General features: G+C 43.5%; 1 protein-coding gene across 10 annotated transcripts in view; it reads right to left on the reverse strand.

Annotated features, from left to right (window-relative positions):
• The window catches only part of SLC6A6 (solute carrier family 6 member 6), a 115,462-nt gene that overhangs the window by 36,236 nt on the left and 64,026 nt on the right, over positions 1-15,200 (reverse strand). For 2 of the 10 annotated variants that reach the window (XM_065075611.1, XM_065075609.1), the window contains one exon: positions 13,229-13,294. The exons of 7 other annotated variants lie outside the window; for them this stretch is intronic. In XM_065075611.1, coding sequence (XP_064931683.1) covers positions 13,229-13,283 — 55 coding nt within the window. In that variant the 5' untranslated portion in view covers positions 13,284-13,294. Of the gene's footprint in view, positions 1-8,929; positions 8,987-13,228; positions 13,295-15,200 lie in introns of all 10 variants that reach the window. One more of the 10 variants, XM_065075608.1, reaches the window with a different exon arrangement.

The following is a 15,200-nucleotide window of genomic DNA, read 5'->3' on the forward strand; positions in this document are numbered from 1 at the left end:
AAATAGTCTGACAGAGATGCTGAAACAATATGTTGTCACCGCCCAGGTCAGAACCAGAGAATAATAGGTTATTTTTACTGTATCACTTAGTGGGGATGGTATCCGAGATCTAAGTCCATCTGATTCCCCCAAGGAAATATATTGTAAGAAAATGCTCTTACAACCACACAGTCCAAAAGGAATGATCCAAGTCCGAGGTACATGTCTGCCTCCCAGAGACACACGTCTGCCTTCCAGGAGCCACATCTCCCTGTGAGAGTACCCCCTCCAGGAAGCTTCGGATGGCCCCAGGAAGCTCTGGCTTCATCTGATGAACTAAATACAGATAAATAAAAAGCAGCAGTCAAGCCTGCCGTTTACAGTGCTGAGTCCAGCCAAACGGCTAGAGCCTGATCCGAAAGCAACGGGGAAAGGATTCGGGCTGAGCCAGGCCCAGGATGTGCTCTCCCACACATCAGTACAAATCCTAATTAACTGAGGATGAAGTTATCGACTGTCAAATCAACGCTGGCAAGATGTGGAAAAGCAGAACAAGGGAGCAAGCACAGGTGCTTTGCATTTCTCAAGCATCTGCTCCCTGGTACCACCAGAGCACCTTGAGGGCTCCCGTCCTTCTGCAGGAGAATCATGCGTCTACCCCTTGAGCCTGGTGCACAGTTCTCCTCATGTGAAACAGCCCTGCAATAACCCAAGCTCTCTCATTGCCCCCCGTGACTGATTAGTCTTTGGTGCACAGCTGAAAATACCAAAAGATGAGCCATAAGCAGAGCGCTTTGACAGCCAGCCTGGCCTGGGCCATTGACTGGACTGCAGCTATCGTGTCCTTGCACGTACAGCCTGCACCTCGGATAACCCATACCCTTTAAAAAATACTGGCATTGAAATGTAATCCCTTGTAACATGCACCACAATGAGGGCTAGGGGTAGGGGGAGGCACTGGTGAGAGGGATCAGACGGTGAGAGATGCAGATGGGAGGCGGCCACCAGCATGGACAGGACCTGCTTGCTGTCGGAAAAGACACAACTCACGTTATGGCTGAACTACTGACTTTTTTTTGACAGACAACCGCTGGATTACCCATCTGAAAATGCACTGTTCAATTTCTGCTTTGGGATTACAGCAATGATCCGCCCCAAGCTTCTTACAGCCAGAGACAGGCGACCAGCACAGGGTAACACCTGCCAGAAGGAGCCCCGAAGACAAATTCGTTGTGGATGCTGCCTCACTTAATAATCTTTAAAATAAATCAAGTCTTCAAAACAATGTTTTTCCAAATGCTGATGGACACACAAAAATCAAAGTCCGTCTGTACACACAGACATGCATTTGTAAATACTTACACATGCTAAAATGTATGCCTTGCACCTGAAGATCAGAAACCACAGCAAAGGAGCTATGTCTTTTTTGGTCAATGCATATAAACTTGGAATAGGGATATGACATACTGAATTTGTAGCTATAATCGTAACTAAACATTTGCTTTCTAGCTCCTTCTTCTGTTAGAAAACTAAAAGCAAAAGCACACACTCAAGAACATCTCTGACCTTGGTGGGAATGCTGCCTGGGAACGACTGTACAGCCGCTCTGCTGATTTTATGGACTAGTGTTGCAGCATGATGTGTACCACCACTGCTTTTGCTTCCAAGGACCCTTTGCTACTGTGCTTAACCTGTGTAGGTTGTATATTGTAAGTTTCTCAGTGCTCTCTTCTTCTCTCCTGTCTCAATGGCTTTTGAAAGTCATCTGTTTATCACACAGTTAATTTTCCTAACCCTACTTCAGCTCACTGCCTCTTTAGATATCACCATCTGCCTTATTCTTCTGCCATTTTTCTCTTTTGTATCTTGGAAATTGAAGTCAACCTTCCTCAAAAAGAATTGAACTTTCCTAGATCTGCCAATCTATTTGTGGGTTGAACCTTTTTGAAATGTTTATTATTCTATATTCATGAATATTTCAAAATTAGCTGCCCTGATTGCTGGATCAGAGCTGTTCTTCAATTAAGCAGCTTTCACTCCCATTGAGAGCAATGGAAAAGCTGCTATTGATTTCAACAGTAGTAGGATCAGGTCCCAAATAAAACTGCATTTATTATGTTTGGCTCATTTCCTAGGATTACTTGGAACTTTGAAAGCTGTAATTCTTGATGTTGACAGCTTTCCCTCCCTCCCGGAGCAGTGTGGTTAAGCCAATCAATACATTATTAAAATAAACAGCCCCTTGATCAAACTTACGGCTTTAGTGCAAGTCTTTCTGATCTGCAGAAGAAAAAGCCTTTATGTTTGGCAGCCCTCGAGGCCACACCGAGTATCCAAAGAGCACCTGACTTCATTTATCGTCTTTAACTCACATCCAAGTTCTTTCTGCTTCATTGAACAAGATACCGACATTTTCTGAAAAATAATACTGCTCCCTTTATTGCACATATTGCCTCTCTTCTTAAAAGTGCCTCTAAAAATTCCCTGAACTACATCTCGCTGTTCTCTTTGTTTCTAACAGACTCCTCTTTTTTGTTGTTGTTGTTACTGATCATTGTGTATAGGTAGTTATTTAAAGACCTATCTACTTGTCCTCCTTTCTCAGTTTCCTCTCCAACTTTACCCATCTCCCTTCTCACTTCTCCTTTTCTTTCATTACTACGCTTTTTTTAGTCTTTTACAATTGACTGGAAAACCTGCTACTGAACTTTTTCTAGGAGCAAAATGCAGCCCTTTATAAATCTGAAGTCTATTTGGAAAGGAATGCCCTGGGCTTAATGCAATTTCTTTTTCATCGCTGTGCTCTGGACAAAAGGTATCTTTTTTTCCCCATATGCTTTTTTCTCGCTGGCGTTTCCATTCATGCTCTTCAAATAGGTACCATGTCACAGCACGGGGCTCTTAAAAAATCCTGCATCTTTGCTCAGATTTCAGCAGCAGAAACTCTGCAGTCACGTAATACTCTAGATGCTCATTTTGTTCTACTTATTTATGTGAGAGGACAAAGCAGCTACCACTAAACCCAGAACAGGAGGAAATTAAAAACTCCTTTCGCATTGTGTGGGGTGGAAAGGAGGAGAATGAATATCCACAAAGCCCAGTGGGTTTCAGAGGCAGCATGACTCTGACCCTAAACACAGGGGCTCAGGGGGACAAAGCCTCCCCCCTCACAGCCTCAGGGGCACGAAGCCTGATTCACCAGGGGGCTGGTCCAGGGCAGCCCCGGTCCCCAGAGCCATCAGTGAGGAAGAGTGCGGGATGCAGCGATGCAGAGGATGGCACACTGCACCATGATAGTCACAACTCCATCCCACCAAAATCCTCTGCGGGCACAGTGCCTCCTGGATCCCGAGAAACCAAGTGTCCTGCATGGGAGAGCTGTGATCCTCCTGCTCTGTCCCCTCCTCAAAGAGGGAAGCCCAAGGGTGACTCTTGTAAAGAAGACCACAGGGAAGGAGAGCGTGAAAACAAGGGTTGGCAGAGAGAATGAAGGGAAACTGCTCATTCCTGGTACACTGTACTGGTAATTATGTATGGGAGAACATCCAGTTAATACTTGGTTTTGTCCACATGAAGCCAACTGCTGACCTAATTCAATGCCTCCAGGTGTTCCAGCTAACGGCCTCCTGACTGTCAACAGCACCAGCTCCCGCTGCCTTCCCCGCACGCTGCCTCTGCTGAACCAGCTCGCCCGTTGTGAAGGCGAAGAACCATTAATTCACAGGGTGACACCGCCTCTCGAGGCTCTCGTGTTTAAGAATGAGCCTTTAACAAAATGCAGGTGTATATACAAGTGCCTGGGAAAGGTGATGGCTTTCCAAGCGAGATACGCATTGTTGAAGAAGATTCCACAAACTGTGCACATCCTCAACTCCTCAACCACCTTGTATCATGCAGTTATACAACTTTTGACTAAAGGAACAAGCATGTTCAAATTTAGGTTTTGATTCTGAAGCTCTGCTGTTGAGTGGGTAACAATTCTCTAATAAGTCTTGGTGTTGATTAAACTAGTTCTACTGCCATAAATAAAGCACATCAAAATCTATAAGGGACGTTTCTCATCCTGCTATAAGAAAAAGCAAAAGCCTTACAGCCCACAAAGCTTACGAACTTGAATATTCAGTGGCGTGCACTGTGCCTATTGGATTTTTTGCATGTGATTAATAATGTATTGATTTTATGTGACACATCTGCAAGGCACTTACAAGATGTTAACGTCACGCAGCAATCTCCGTGCTATGATAACTGAGCAGTGCAGGGAAGAGAAACAATAAAGTAGCCATTTACTGAAGCAAATGTGCAATAAAATGCATGAATTCATTATTTCAAGGTAATTTTTTCTTGCGGGCAACTCATTCCAACTTCACCTGTTTTTTCAACTAATTCTTAATTTAGCCTTAAATTTTCTCGTAACTGAAGATTACTGTACTTTTTCAGTTTGTTTTCCAACTAAGTAAAAACCATATATATAAGATTATGTGCTTCTGGAAAAACAAGCAGTTTTCCATACTCACTGATGGCTTTGATCAGCTTTGTAACCAGAATGTTGCTCTACCTGCCTAGGCCACCTCCACACAAAGCCGGAGTTGTGTTTATATTGCCTCTATCCATTCATCTTAAACAATAACTGAGGACGGATTTCTATCCCACCTGTGGCAGCTGTTCAAACACGTCATACGGTACCTCATTGCCACAAATCTAGATCCCAGCACCACCGGTGGAGGAGAGCAATCCTTTCTTCTTCATTTCCATGCCCCGTTTGCAGAACACCTGATTGTTTTTTGTTTCTAGAATACATCAGTGGAAGGGAGAGTTGTGCAACGGCAGCGTGGGTGGAAAACAGCCCAACTTGTACCAGGAAAACAGCTATTACATGCACACAATCGGCAGCGTTAGCCCCATTACAGTGCTGTAAAGTCTGAGGTTACAAAGCCCTGAGGACAGAGCCACGAGCTCTAAACCCTGATGATAAGAGCGAGTTACTTTTCATTTCAGTCTTGACTTCTCCTCTATGCCGGCAGTAATTACCAGCAAAAATGTGACTCAGTGATGGAAATGAGCTGTAGAATTTTAAGATGTGGGGCTAAGGTGGGGCAATGACCTTCTCTGCCAAACCACGGCATTCGGGTGACACGGCGCTCGCCCAGGGCACCCCTGCCCACACACCTTCACCTGCCAGACATTGCCTAAGCACCCTGAGGTTCAATTTACTGCTGTTGTTTTCTTTCCTTCACGAAAAAAAATAATGGAACAGAAACCTTAAGCCTATGAAGTTTCACACAGGAAATGAAATTGAAACTACTGATAGCAAAACAGAGCAGCGGGGGCGGGGGGGTAGGGGGTGTTCTGCAGAGGATTTGCTAAAAGAAGTAGTGGCAAAGTTGATGAACAAGCTCACAGAGAGAGCAACTTTGCAAAACAGGCTGGTAAACTATAGACTTTCAGACCCGCACACAAAAAGCGAGGCTGTGTAGACACTATGGTATTCATTTGCTTTCATGCAGCTGGTGCCAGGTGCTGGCTTGCACGGCTGGACACGGGTATTTCTTGTTAAATCCCAGAACAGCCTTGGCTCAGGTTCCAGCTGCAGCTCCGTCCTCTGCGTTTCCATGGCCGCAGCCGCTCACTGGGCTCCTGGATGATGTTTCAGAAGGAATAACACTATGTCCTACAGGCCTCTCAATGGGCCTTACTTGATCAAAAGTCACAAATTTTTTAATCTGTTTTAATCTGTTTTGAAGCTCTGAATGGGAAGTAAAACCTTTGGTACCGACTATTAAACCAACGTGCTTTTATACCTCACATGATTCAGTCCAATTCCCAGTCAGTCCGCTTTCACCACAGACCTCCGACATCAGCTTTCATCTGCGGAGAGCTGCGCTCATTTTTATGTCAAGAGATATGAAAACCAAACAGCACCAGAACAAATACTTCGCTTCTCCAAGGAAACTAAGGTATAAACCGCTTCTGCATACCGCGCTCTGCAAAGTGCAAAGCACACACCAAGCACAAACAAAACCCTGATCCCACACGCTGCTCGGACAAAAGCCCCACTGAATTCACCCCGGAGTCGCTGCCTTCGAAGGGAATTTCCTAAGAGCAAGGCTGACTCCAATAAAAGAAACAAGTATCTGCAGTCCTACCTTTACACCAGTGTCAATCACGCACGCTACAGGTACTTTTCTGTTGGCTTTTGCAGGTAAGCATCCCCAAATATAGCATGACAGTCTATGAACAGCCGGAGTATTTTTCTCTATCTCTTATCTTTTCGAACAAACACCAGCTGATGGTTTTCATTGCAGGTTGCTTTTACAGTCCCAGCTTGACTACCGTAAACTTAACCTACTCCTGTTGACCGGTTCGGAGATGCAGTTCATAAAGCTGAACAGGTGATGACAAATTATTTCTTAGTGAAATTTCATTTAAATGAACATGCTTATACTAGATGCCAATCTGGCACATTAACTTTTAATATTTAAAGCTGTTTTCATCATTACTACAATAGTTCTTCATGACTTTGTGTGTGTGTGTGTGTGTGTGCAAAAGCTTATTACAGACAGGTGGGAAGCTGTTTGCAGTTCCACCATAAAGGATGAGCTCATGACAAACCGCTGAAATAGCCATAAAAACACTCCATATGTAAACAAATGGTAGAAAGCAAGAGAACTTTCTTTGGTTTACTTCTCTGGATTTTTGTAAGCAGGTGACACGAGCTACATGAACTTCAGATAGTTTTGCAGAAGCAGAAACCCAGGTGATAAAAGTCAGATGTATCGCTCTAAATTCATCATGTGAATATCATCCTGTCTGCTAAATTTGACTTATAATCTATAGCTTGTGTACTGCAGGAAGAATGAGCAGAAGGGACCTTCAACCCTCCTAAGCAACACTATCTTCTGCTTCCATATTCCCTGAAAGAACAACCCTCTACATCGTTTAAAGATCTGTATGAGGAAAGAGAATTAATGTGGTTACAGAAGAGTGAGGGCAGCAATCACTAGAAAAAGTATACGAAAGCAAATCTGTCCTGTTAAAGATGGATTTTAGGATACTACCTTGTGTAACAACAGACAAAGAAGGGTTTTGGTTGCTCATATTTAGTCTTTCTTCAATCCACTATGGTAGCCCCATTTGTAAAATTTACTTTTGACAGAGGCTGATGGGAAATAAGGTGTTTGCGTTAGCAATATACTTCTTGCTGATAACGGAGAGATACGGAGAAAAATCACCTTATCTTGGCAGATTTGAAAGAGCAACCCTATAAAATCATTCCCGTCTTTCTTTTTCCTATCAATCGGGAGTGGTATATTTTGGTGTGTTGGTTTTATGGTTTGTTTCCTCCCCTCTTCTCTATAACAGCTAGATCATTGCTGAAAACTCCCTAGACTGACACGGTGAATCCGAGTGTCGTTTTGCTTTCTTTCGGCACAATTATGCCAACGACAAAGGGTGTTTTTTGACTCGCGTATGGGCCACCCCGTAGAAAACGTGCGACGCTGTGGAGCTTGCGGCCGCGTCTCTGTGTATCCGAAGCTGTTTGGCGGGTGGCTGCGGGGCTGGGAGGCGCCGAGCTGAGCAGATGCTCTGAGCAGCATTAACTCCCTCCCGTGGTTACAGCCACGTGAGGAAACCAGCACGTCGTGGCTGCGCGGGGGCACCCGGTGACTCGCTAAATCCTAAATACCCCAAAGCTCCCTTCAAGGCTGCTAGAGAATGGGATTTGTGACTGAAGGGGGAAAAAAGTGATCTTTATTTTTGAAATATTGATCATCCTGATATAATTATGCATCAAGCCCTTTGATAAGAGATCTCAAGTGAAATCCTGGTAAAAATTCCAACTAACTTCAGAGATACCCAAATTTCATCTACCAATCTCATCTGAGTTTACCACTTTTATCTTTATTTTGATCCCAAGTGAGTAAACCCACTGTAACTTCATTGACCTTCAGGAGGTCACTCCTGTTCTATGCTGGTGTGAATGAGAGTGACCCCAATGAGCAACCACCCAATAAGCAGTGGGGAGTCAATGACACCCCTGGCATCACAGCTGAATCAGGACAGGAACTGGGCAGTAAACAGATCCATAACATAATTTAGGGTAGAAGGGACTTCTGGAGGTCACGTAGCACAGCCTCTTGCTCAAAGAAGGGCCAGCATCAAAATCAGACCGGGGTGCTGATGGCCTTATCTGGTCAAGCCCTGAAAACCTCCAAGAGTGGCCACCGTACAATCTCTGTACAACCTGTCCCACTGCTTCAGTCCTTTCAGGATGAACAGTTTTTGCTCATAACCAATCTAAGTTTCCCTACTAGACAAAGACAGAAGATGAGGAAGAAAAGGGAGTGGAGCATTAACACAAAATGACAAGACACTAGCAAATGGAAGGCTCAATCTTCATATTGTGATACTGCATGCAGAGCACACACGCAGTTGGAAAGGAAAAGATGCAGAGGGTGTGGGCAGTGAGTGAAAAATGGGTAAGCTCCAGGTTAAGTACAAAATAAGCAACAGTCCCTGGTGGCAGCATATCAGACAATACTCATTTTATTGTGAGAGTAAAAACATATTCCTCCAAGAAAACCAAACAAAAAACCCCGCTGAATGTTACAATGCATGCCAAGCAATTATTGCTTTCCACAATGGGTCCTGTGACTCACGGTGCCACAATAAATGGGCATATGGTGCTCATTCAGGGTATAACTCACACATTTGCAATAGCTCTGAAGAGCTAATAGTTACTTGGACTGTAGATAATTTGGGGGGCTTTTAATTTCCCCACGGCAATGCAATGAGTGTCATGCTTATTACTATATTATTATTAAAACAAAATAAAATAATGTTTTTAGTGGCACACAAGTGTCATTAACACCTGAAATCTCTGGTATGCTAGGGAAATCAATTCAGACAACCCCTGGCATGCAAAAGCACATAAATAATTGGCAAATACTACCTGTGGTCTTCTGGGTCCAGATTCGCCTGATGCCAAGAGCAATCAACTCCTTTTTGGCTGCAAAGGATAGGAGGGCACAATACCTTACACAAGGCACTCGGTGCCTGGCAAAATCAAGCCTTCCGTGTGCCAGCACCTCATGAAAAAGCAAACCCTGATGTGCATTATGACAGAAATGCTCTTCTTCCCTAAAAAGGGAAGGCAAACGCCTAGAAGAGACACAGAGCCAGCTCTCCCTAAGATGCTGAATATTCTCCCAGCCTGGCAGAGCAATCAAGATCACTCAATGTCCCACAATCAAGATCACTCAAATGAGCCTGGGCTACACCATGACTTGTGAGTATCGCCAAGAGAATATGGCTTCAGGGTACTCATGGAGCTTTCCATCACACCAAGATAATTTAATGGGGGGAAAAAGCCCTGTATAGGCAAGGTCTACCTAACACTGGTATACATGTGACACAAGCCCACTGAAGCCAGTGATATTATAACCAACACTGGATCAGTAAGACAAGTGGACCATGGGGATTTTGCCCACGTAGGGACTCAGAGGTACAGCAGAAAGTGCCTCAGGTCTCAAGGTCAGCAGGACTGATTCCTGATAAAGAGGCTCTGGCTGTTTACACAATGATAAAGCAATAGAAATGTTACTGCAATCGACAAAGCTACACTGGTGTAAATCAGTTGAGAATGAGACCCTGAATTTGTATGTATTTGCAGCTAATTTTGCAAGTATTAAACAACACTAATGTCTCAAAATATGACTTGGAAGGAAAAACATAAACATCGCAGCCTACAGCTCTGTTGCTCCCCAGTCCCCAAGGAGGCAATTATTCCCTCGGCTGTGTTCTGTATGGGCCAAATACAATGACTGGCATTATAAATCTTTTGGTCCTGAGTTTTTGCTTTATAAAATGTAAATTTGGACTGTGTGGCCTCAGGTGTTTTCTGCAGTGCTTAACAAAACGGGTTCCAAATGGTGATTGGGGAATATGGCCATGGCTTTAGCTTGAACGGCAATGGTGAGTACCGACCTGCTCTGCCTGTTTCCTCACCTTGAATCTCCTGAACTGTTTAATTGTGTGTAAGGCAGTTGAAATTGTGCCGGAATCAAGACTGCCAGGGAGTCCTGTGCTCCTTCCTTGTTATTCTGTAGATTCTTTGCTAACGCTCACAAAATATTCTCCATCTCCACCGAAATATCTTTGATTTATTAACATGTTTGTTGCATCTCGCTAACCTACCTTCCTCTAGGAATGTACTCGAGAAAGTGCAAAAGTACATCAAAATTAAGTAAAGCTCAAACCTTTTTCCAATCAAAAATTTTATTCACCTATGCAGAAAGTCAAAGTCTTCATTTTGCCCAAGGAAATAAAACCAGTATTAAGGTAATAACCACCTTCTCCTCAATGCAAAGATTCTCCCTCAGAGAAGGAAACGCTGCCTTTGTCCAGATTCCATATTCTCACTCTCTTTTTGGTTAATTCATAACAGTGTTAGCTAGATTTTCATTATAGGGTATCATTTGTAGCTGCTGTTTTCATGAAGCAGCTGTAATAAACAAGTGAGATTTATGTTCCTTTTTAAATTGCTTGAAATAATTAGCGTTGTTAAATTTAGACTCCGAAAGAAACCTACTGATTTCTCCATTTTTTTCTTAATAAACAGAGAAGCTATAAAACAATTTACCACCACCAGTCAGGCTTGGGCCACCACAGTATACTATCCAAAAAGTGTTTTAGATGAGGAAATAATCTAAGTTCTCCAAACACCCTTTAAAAGTAAATGATGGTTGTGCTGAATTGTTTTAACAACTACACCGTGTGTTATTCTTGTCCAATATAAACTCAGGCAGGACTTATTTTTAGTCCTATTCTGTTCTATTACAGGTGCAAATGGGTACCCTGGATCTGGACCGCACTGCTGAGCTCAATGGAAAGTAGGAACAAAACTGAGAGCCAGACCCAAATCAGAATTTTGCGTCTGACTTCCTAGCTTGACAATTTATAGTGCACCCAACTGCTCTAAATGCCCTGACCCAAGTCAGCCACTCAAATGCCAAATTCAGAGCTTGTGGTTTGCTCCCATGTCTGCATCATTTACTTTTTCCACGCATTGCCCCTCAACCACAGCTTGCTGTATTGACAGTCCAGATACTCATTTAAAATGAGTAAACACGATGCCCTCCCCAACCCAATTTGGCCATTTCCCATCTACTGCTGCATTTCAGAGCCTGACCCAACAAATATGCTTCATGACAGCAACAAACAAACATCCTCTAAAAAGCTTTTTACTCATAGGTTAGGGTTTTCTGTTTGTTTGGCCAGTTTTGGGATTAATCAGCCTTCCAGTACTTTTCTTGGTGCAGGTACCACCATCCCAGCAGCTCAGGTTTCCTCAGTGCAATGGGAAAGATGAACCACAAGGGGGCAGGACAGAACTCAGCCTTAATGGTTCTACAAGAGGGGACTGATGTTGAGCAGATGTTCAGCTGACTGCAACCCCAGAAGAGGCGAGGAAAAGATGATCTACCCGGGGAAGGACCACACTGTGCCATGCACATAAGGGATGCAGCAACAATACACTAGCTGTGTAATGAGAAAAGGTACAAAATGAAGACAAGGAGAAGGCTAAACCTGCCAGTTTTTACACTATGAACTTTTATAACTAGAGGAAGGAAAGGTATGGGGAAGTATGGAAACTGGTCTGATGGAGATGGGAAAGGAGTCTGGAGTCACGTGCAGAAAACAGTTGTGCTAGGTATCAAAATATAAAATTGTAAGTACTTCTTTGCTCTGTATATGATAAAATGGTAACAACTTATACATAAATGATAAAATGCCAGGGTATTAAAATACATAGGCATACTGTCTTGAATAACTCCTGGGTAAAATAAGCAAGTGGCATGCAATGAGATGGGGATTTAGTGCTAGGAAGTATTAATATAAAGCCCTGCATCTCAGGAGAGCAGTGACACTGCCTGAGGCACAGCTAGCAATGCCGTGAATACAAGAAAAACTTAAAGGTGATTGCAGGTAAGATTAGCCAGGTGATACAGTTCCTCCGTGTGATGCTACTGGGTGATGCAGGAGAAGGGTCAAAAGCTACACTATTTCTGAATGTGTACATATGAAGGGATGATATGGAAATCTAAAGCATAATGCTGCATTAAAACAACCACAGTGGATATCATATGAGCTGTTCAAGCCTCTACAAATTAGAAAAGAGATAAAAAAATTAAAGGAAGTACCAATAAGGACAATAAAAATGATCTAAGGAACAAATAAGAGAGCTAAATTAATATGGTCTATAAATCAGAAGACTCCTGGGCTGAGATCCAGCTACAAATGCCTTCAGGGTACTGTGTGTAGAGGAAGGGAATTAATGTAGCTCAGAAGACAGTAGGACGAGAATTAATTTATTGAATTTAGGAATGGAAAAATTCAGGATGTATAATAAGAAAAAGGTATTTGAAGAGCCACATCTGCTCAACAGGGCAGACTCCCAAGGTGGTAGCCAAGGCACCCTTAGTATGTGTAACCAAGAACAGGGTGAATAAGGGGCTCCGGGAAATGCTGCTGTCACAGCTTTCTACAGTCCAAACAGATCACCACAAACCAACTTACTGATTTTTTTTTAGTCTCTTTCTTCATGGGTTACCTGAAAGACTGCTCCTCTGTTTAAAAAACAAAATGAAACAACCCCCCAAAAAACCAAACCAAAAGAAAACCCAAAAAAAACCCCACCAAACAAACAAACAAACCAACCACCAAACCCACCCAAATCTATATATCCATGTAGTGACAACAGATCCACAGCAGAGCACTCTGATGTGCAATGCAGGTACTGGCAAACCTCTCCAGCTCTCTTCTGGCCACCCAGTGGTGTGTGCCATGTGAGTGCTGGGTGCTGGGCAGTGTCAGAAGGCCAAAGACCGCTGACCCAACCGGCAGATTATTCTGAGTATCTCAACACTGAGGTCAAAGGCTGAAGTGGGAACTCCCTCTTGTGACAGTCATGGTCCTCCCCAGCCTTGTGTTAAGAGATCGTGCACAGAAGCTTTTAATGTCACTGCATAAATTACATACTTTGATTTATGATTAGATGAAGCCCAAGACTAGCAGTATTTAATAATCCTCAGGAGCTCTACAATACAGTTGCATTAAAAAAAATCCCCAAACATTTGCAACAAGCCTTACAATTTTCAGTGACAAATGGGTATACGTAAATGTGAGGAATATAAAACCCAAGCACCATTTCACCACCCCCTTAAACATATCCCATCCCAACTGCACTCACCAATCGGGACTTCTGTCCCCTCCTCAATGTAGATGGGCAGTGGTGATTCCTCCATAGGATGAGGCACTGATGGAAAGTAATGAATTGTGGTAGTATTTGTCGCAAAGTGACTACAATAAGATGGTCCCTTTCTTATCACTACGACTACATATGGCTGGTTACTGTCACAAAGAGTCCTTCCTCAAAGTGGTCACCTCCTGTCACGGTGGCTGGTTCAAGTCACAGTCCTGGGGGGTTAATCCCCACCAAGCATTCACCGCCACAGGAGTCAACCCCCTCTGAAGAGGGTCTGGGAGAGGTCCCTGTCCTGGATGCTTCACCATCCTGCCATTTCACCATAGCCTCGCCATCCCCATCCCTGGAGATTAACTCTCTTTTGGAAACTCAGCCAGCTGAAGAAGCCAAGGGGAGCCAATGCGCAGACCGCCACAAACTGAATTATCGAGTCAAAGTCGTAATATTTCATGCACAGAACCAGAAGGATGAGGCTCTGATGCTCCAAGCTTGCCGTTAGCTGTTGAAAAGCCACAGCAGTTGATGGGAGGCTGCACCGCAAATGGCCTCTGGACCACAAACTTCTCATTACTCATTAATTTTGGAGTAAATATATTGGACTTAGGAAGCTCCCGATTATTTGTGATACTGAAATCTCCAGACAAAACTCTTCAGGTCTGCGCTGCGTGGTTATTCTGCAGTTTTCAGACACCATACGGTCTCTGCTGTAGCATTTGTCTGTTTGCATTCTGCTGTATTTGGGAGCTTTGGGAGTTTTGTTGCACTATTTCCCATTTAAAATCTCTGGGAAGCATATGTTTCACAGGCTTTTCAAGCAGTTTAATTTCCTACGCTAGAATGAAATAATAATGGGCTACAAATGTTGAAAATGGTCATAATTAAAAGCCTTCTGGAATTTTTCCTTCTCCATTACCTTTAAAAAAAATGATGATGTACCTTCTCAAAGATACAAATATTAAGCTAATCTCAGCTCAGATTCCAGCTGCAGGGAAGGACAATTCTTTAAGCCTTTGTGGGGTATTCTTCACTTACTACTGACCTTTTTTTTTTTGGAAAGCTTGTCTTATGCTATTCATAAAACCAGCCAAAGAACACTTGTGGTTTAAAGCTGTTAAATAAGGCATCTTACAACGTCTCTGCTAGCAACACAACGCCAATAAAGAGTGTTTTCAACAGATGCTTGACTGGCTATGGGCTCAGGAAAACCCGCCCACTGATGTTTTGCGGGATGGAAAGGGCTGCGAGGTCCCTGCCTGTCCCCAAGCCCACCCCTGTCCTTGCGAGGAAGATGAAGGGAAGCACAGGGGAGAGGAAGAGCAGAACACGGTTGCCTACAGAACTACCGTACAAGCCACAGAAACCATGGTCTACCGGGGCACCTTGCGCAAGCCGCTTTTATCTACAAGCTGAACTAACATTCCAGTTCAACAATAGCAAAGAAAAAAAAACTAAATAAAAGAAACAAACATTTGTTACCACACGGCGTTTTGCTACATATTAACCAGCAGCTGCTACGCAAGCATAATGAGAGTGCTGCAATACTGAGATATAGGTTATTCTTTTAAAAAGGACAAAAAAAGTTGACTTATGTGAGATGAGGCCGAGGTGAGCGCTCGTGGGCAGGTCATGCTCGGAAGTTACGCAAAGCGGGCTCTGCATTGGGAACAATGCAGTTGTGTTCCTTGCTAAGCTAATTTTGCATTGAGGCAACAAGAGTCTTCATCTATGCAGCCCCTTAAAACATTTCATCAGTTTTGTTTACTAGGAAGAAATCCCAAAGCAGAGCTTCCTATGCTACTCGAGAGTTTTCAGATCTGAGGATCTGCAAGTAAACCAGGTCACTAGATAGCGTGGAAAAAACTGATGTATTTTTACGACATGCAGCTTTCTTGGTCCCACGAAGAACAAATAGTGCACTGGGCTCAGCCAGACCGAGCAGTCAGTCTGGAGCCAAATG

This window comes from Columba livia, chromosome 10 (genome assembly GCF_036013475.1).
Source record: "Columba livia isolate bColLiv1 breed racing homer chromosome 10, bColLiv1.pat.W.v2, whole genome shotgun sequence".
In the NCBI taxonomy this organism is placed as follows: Eukaryota; Metazoa; Chordata; class Aves; order Columbiformes; family Columbidae; genus Columba; species Columba livia.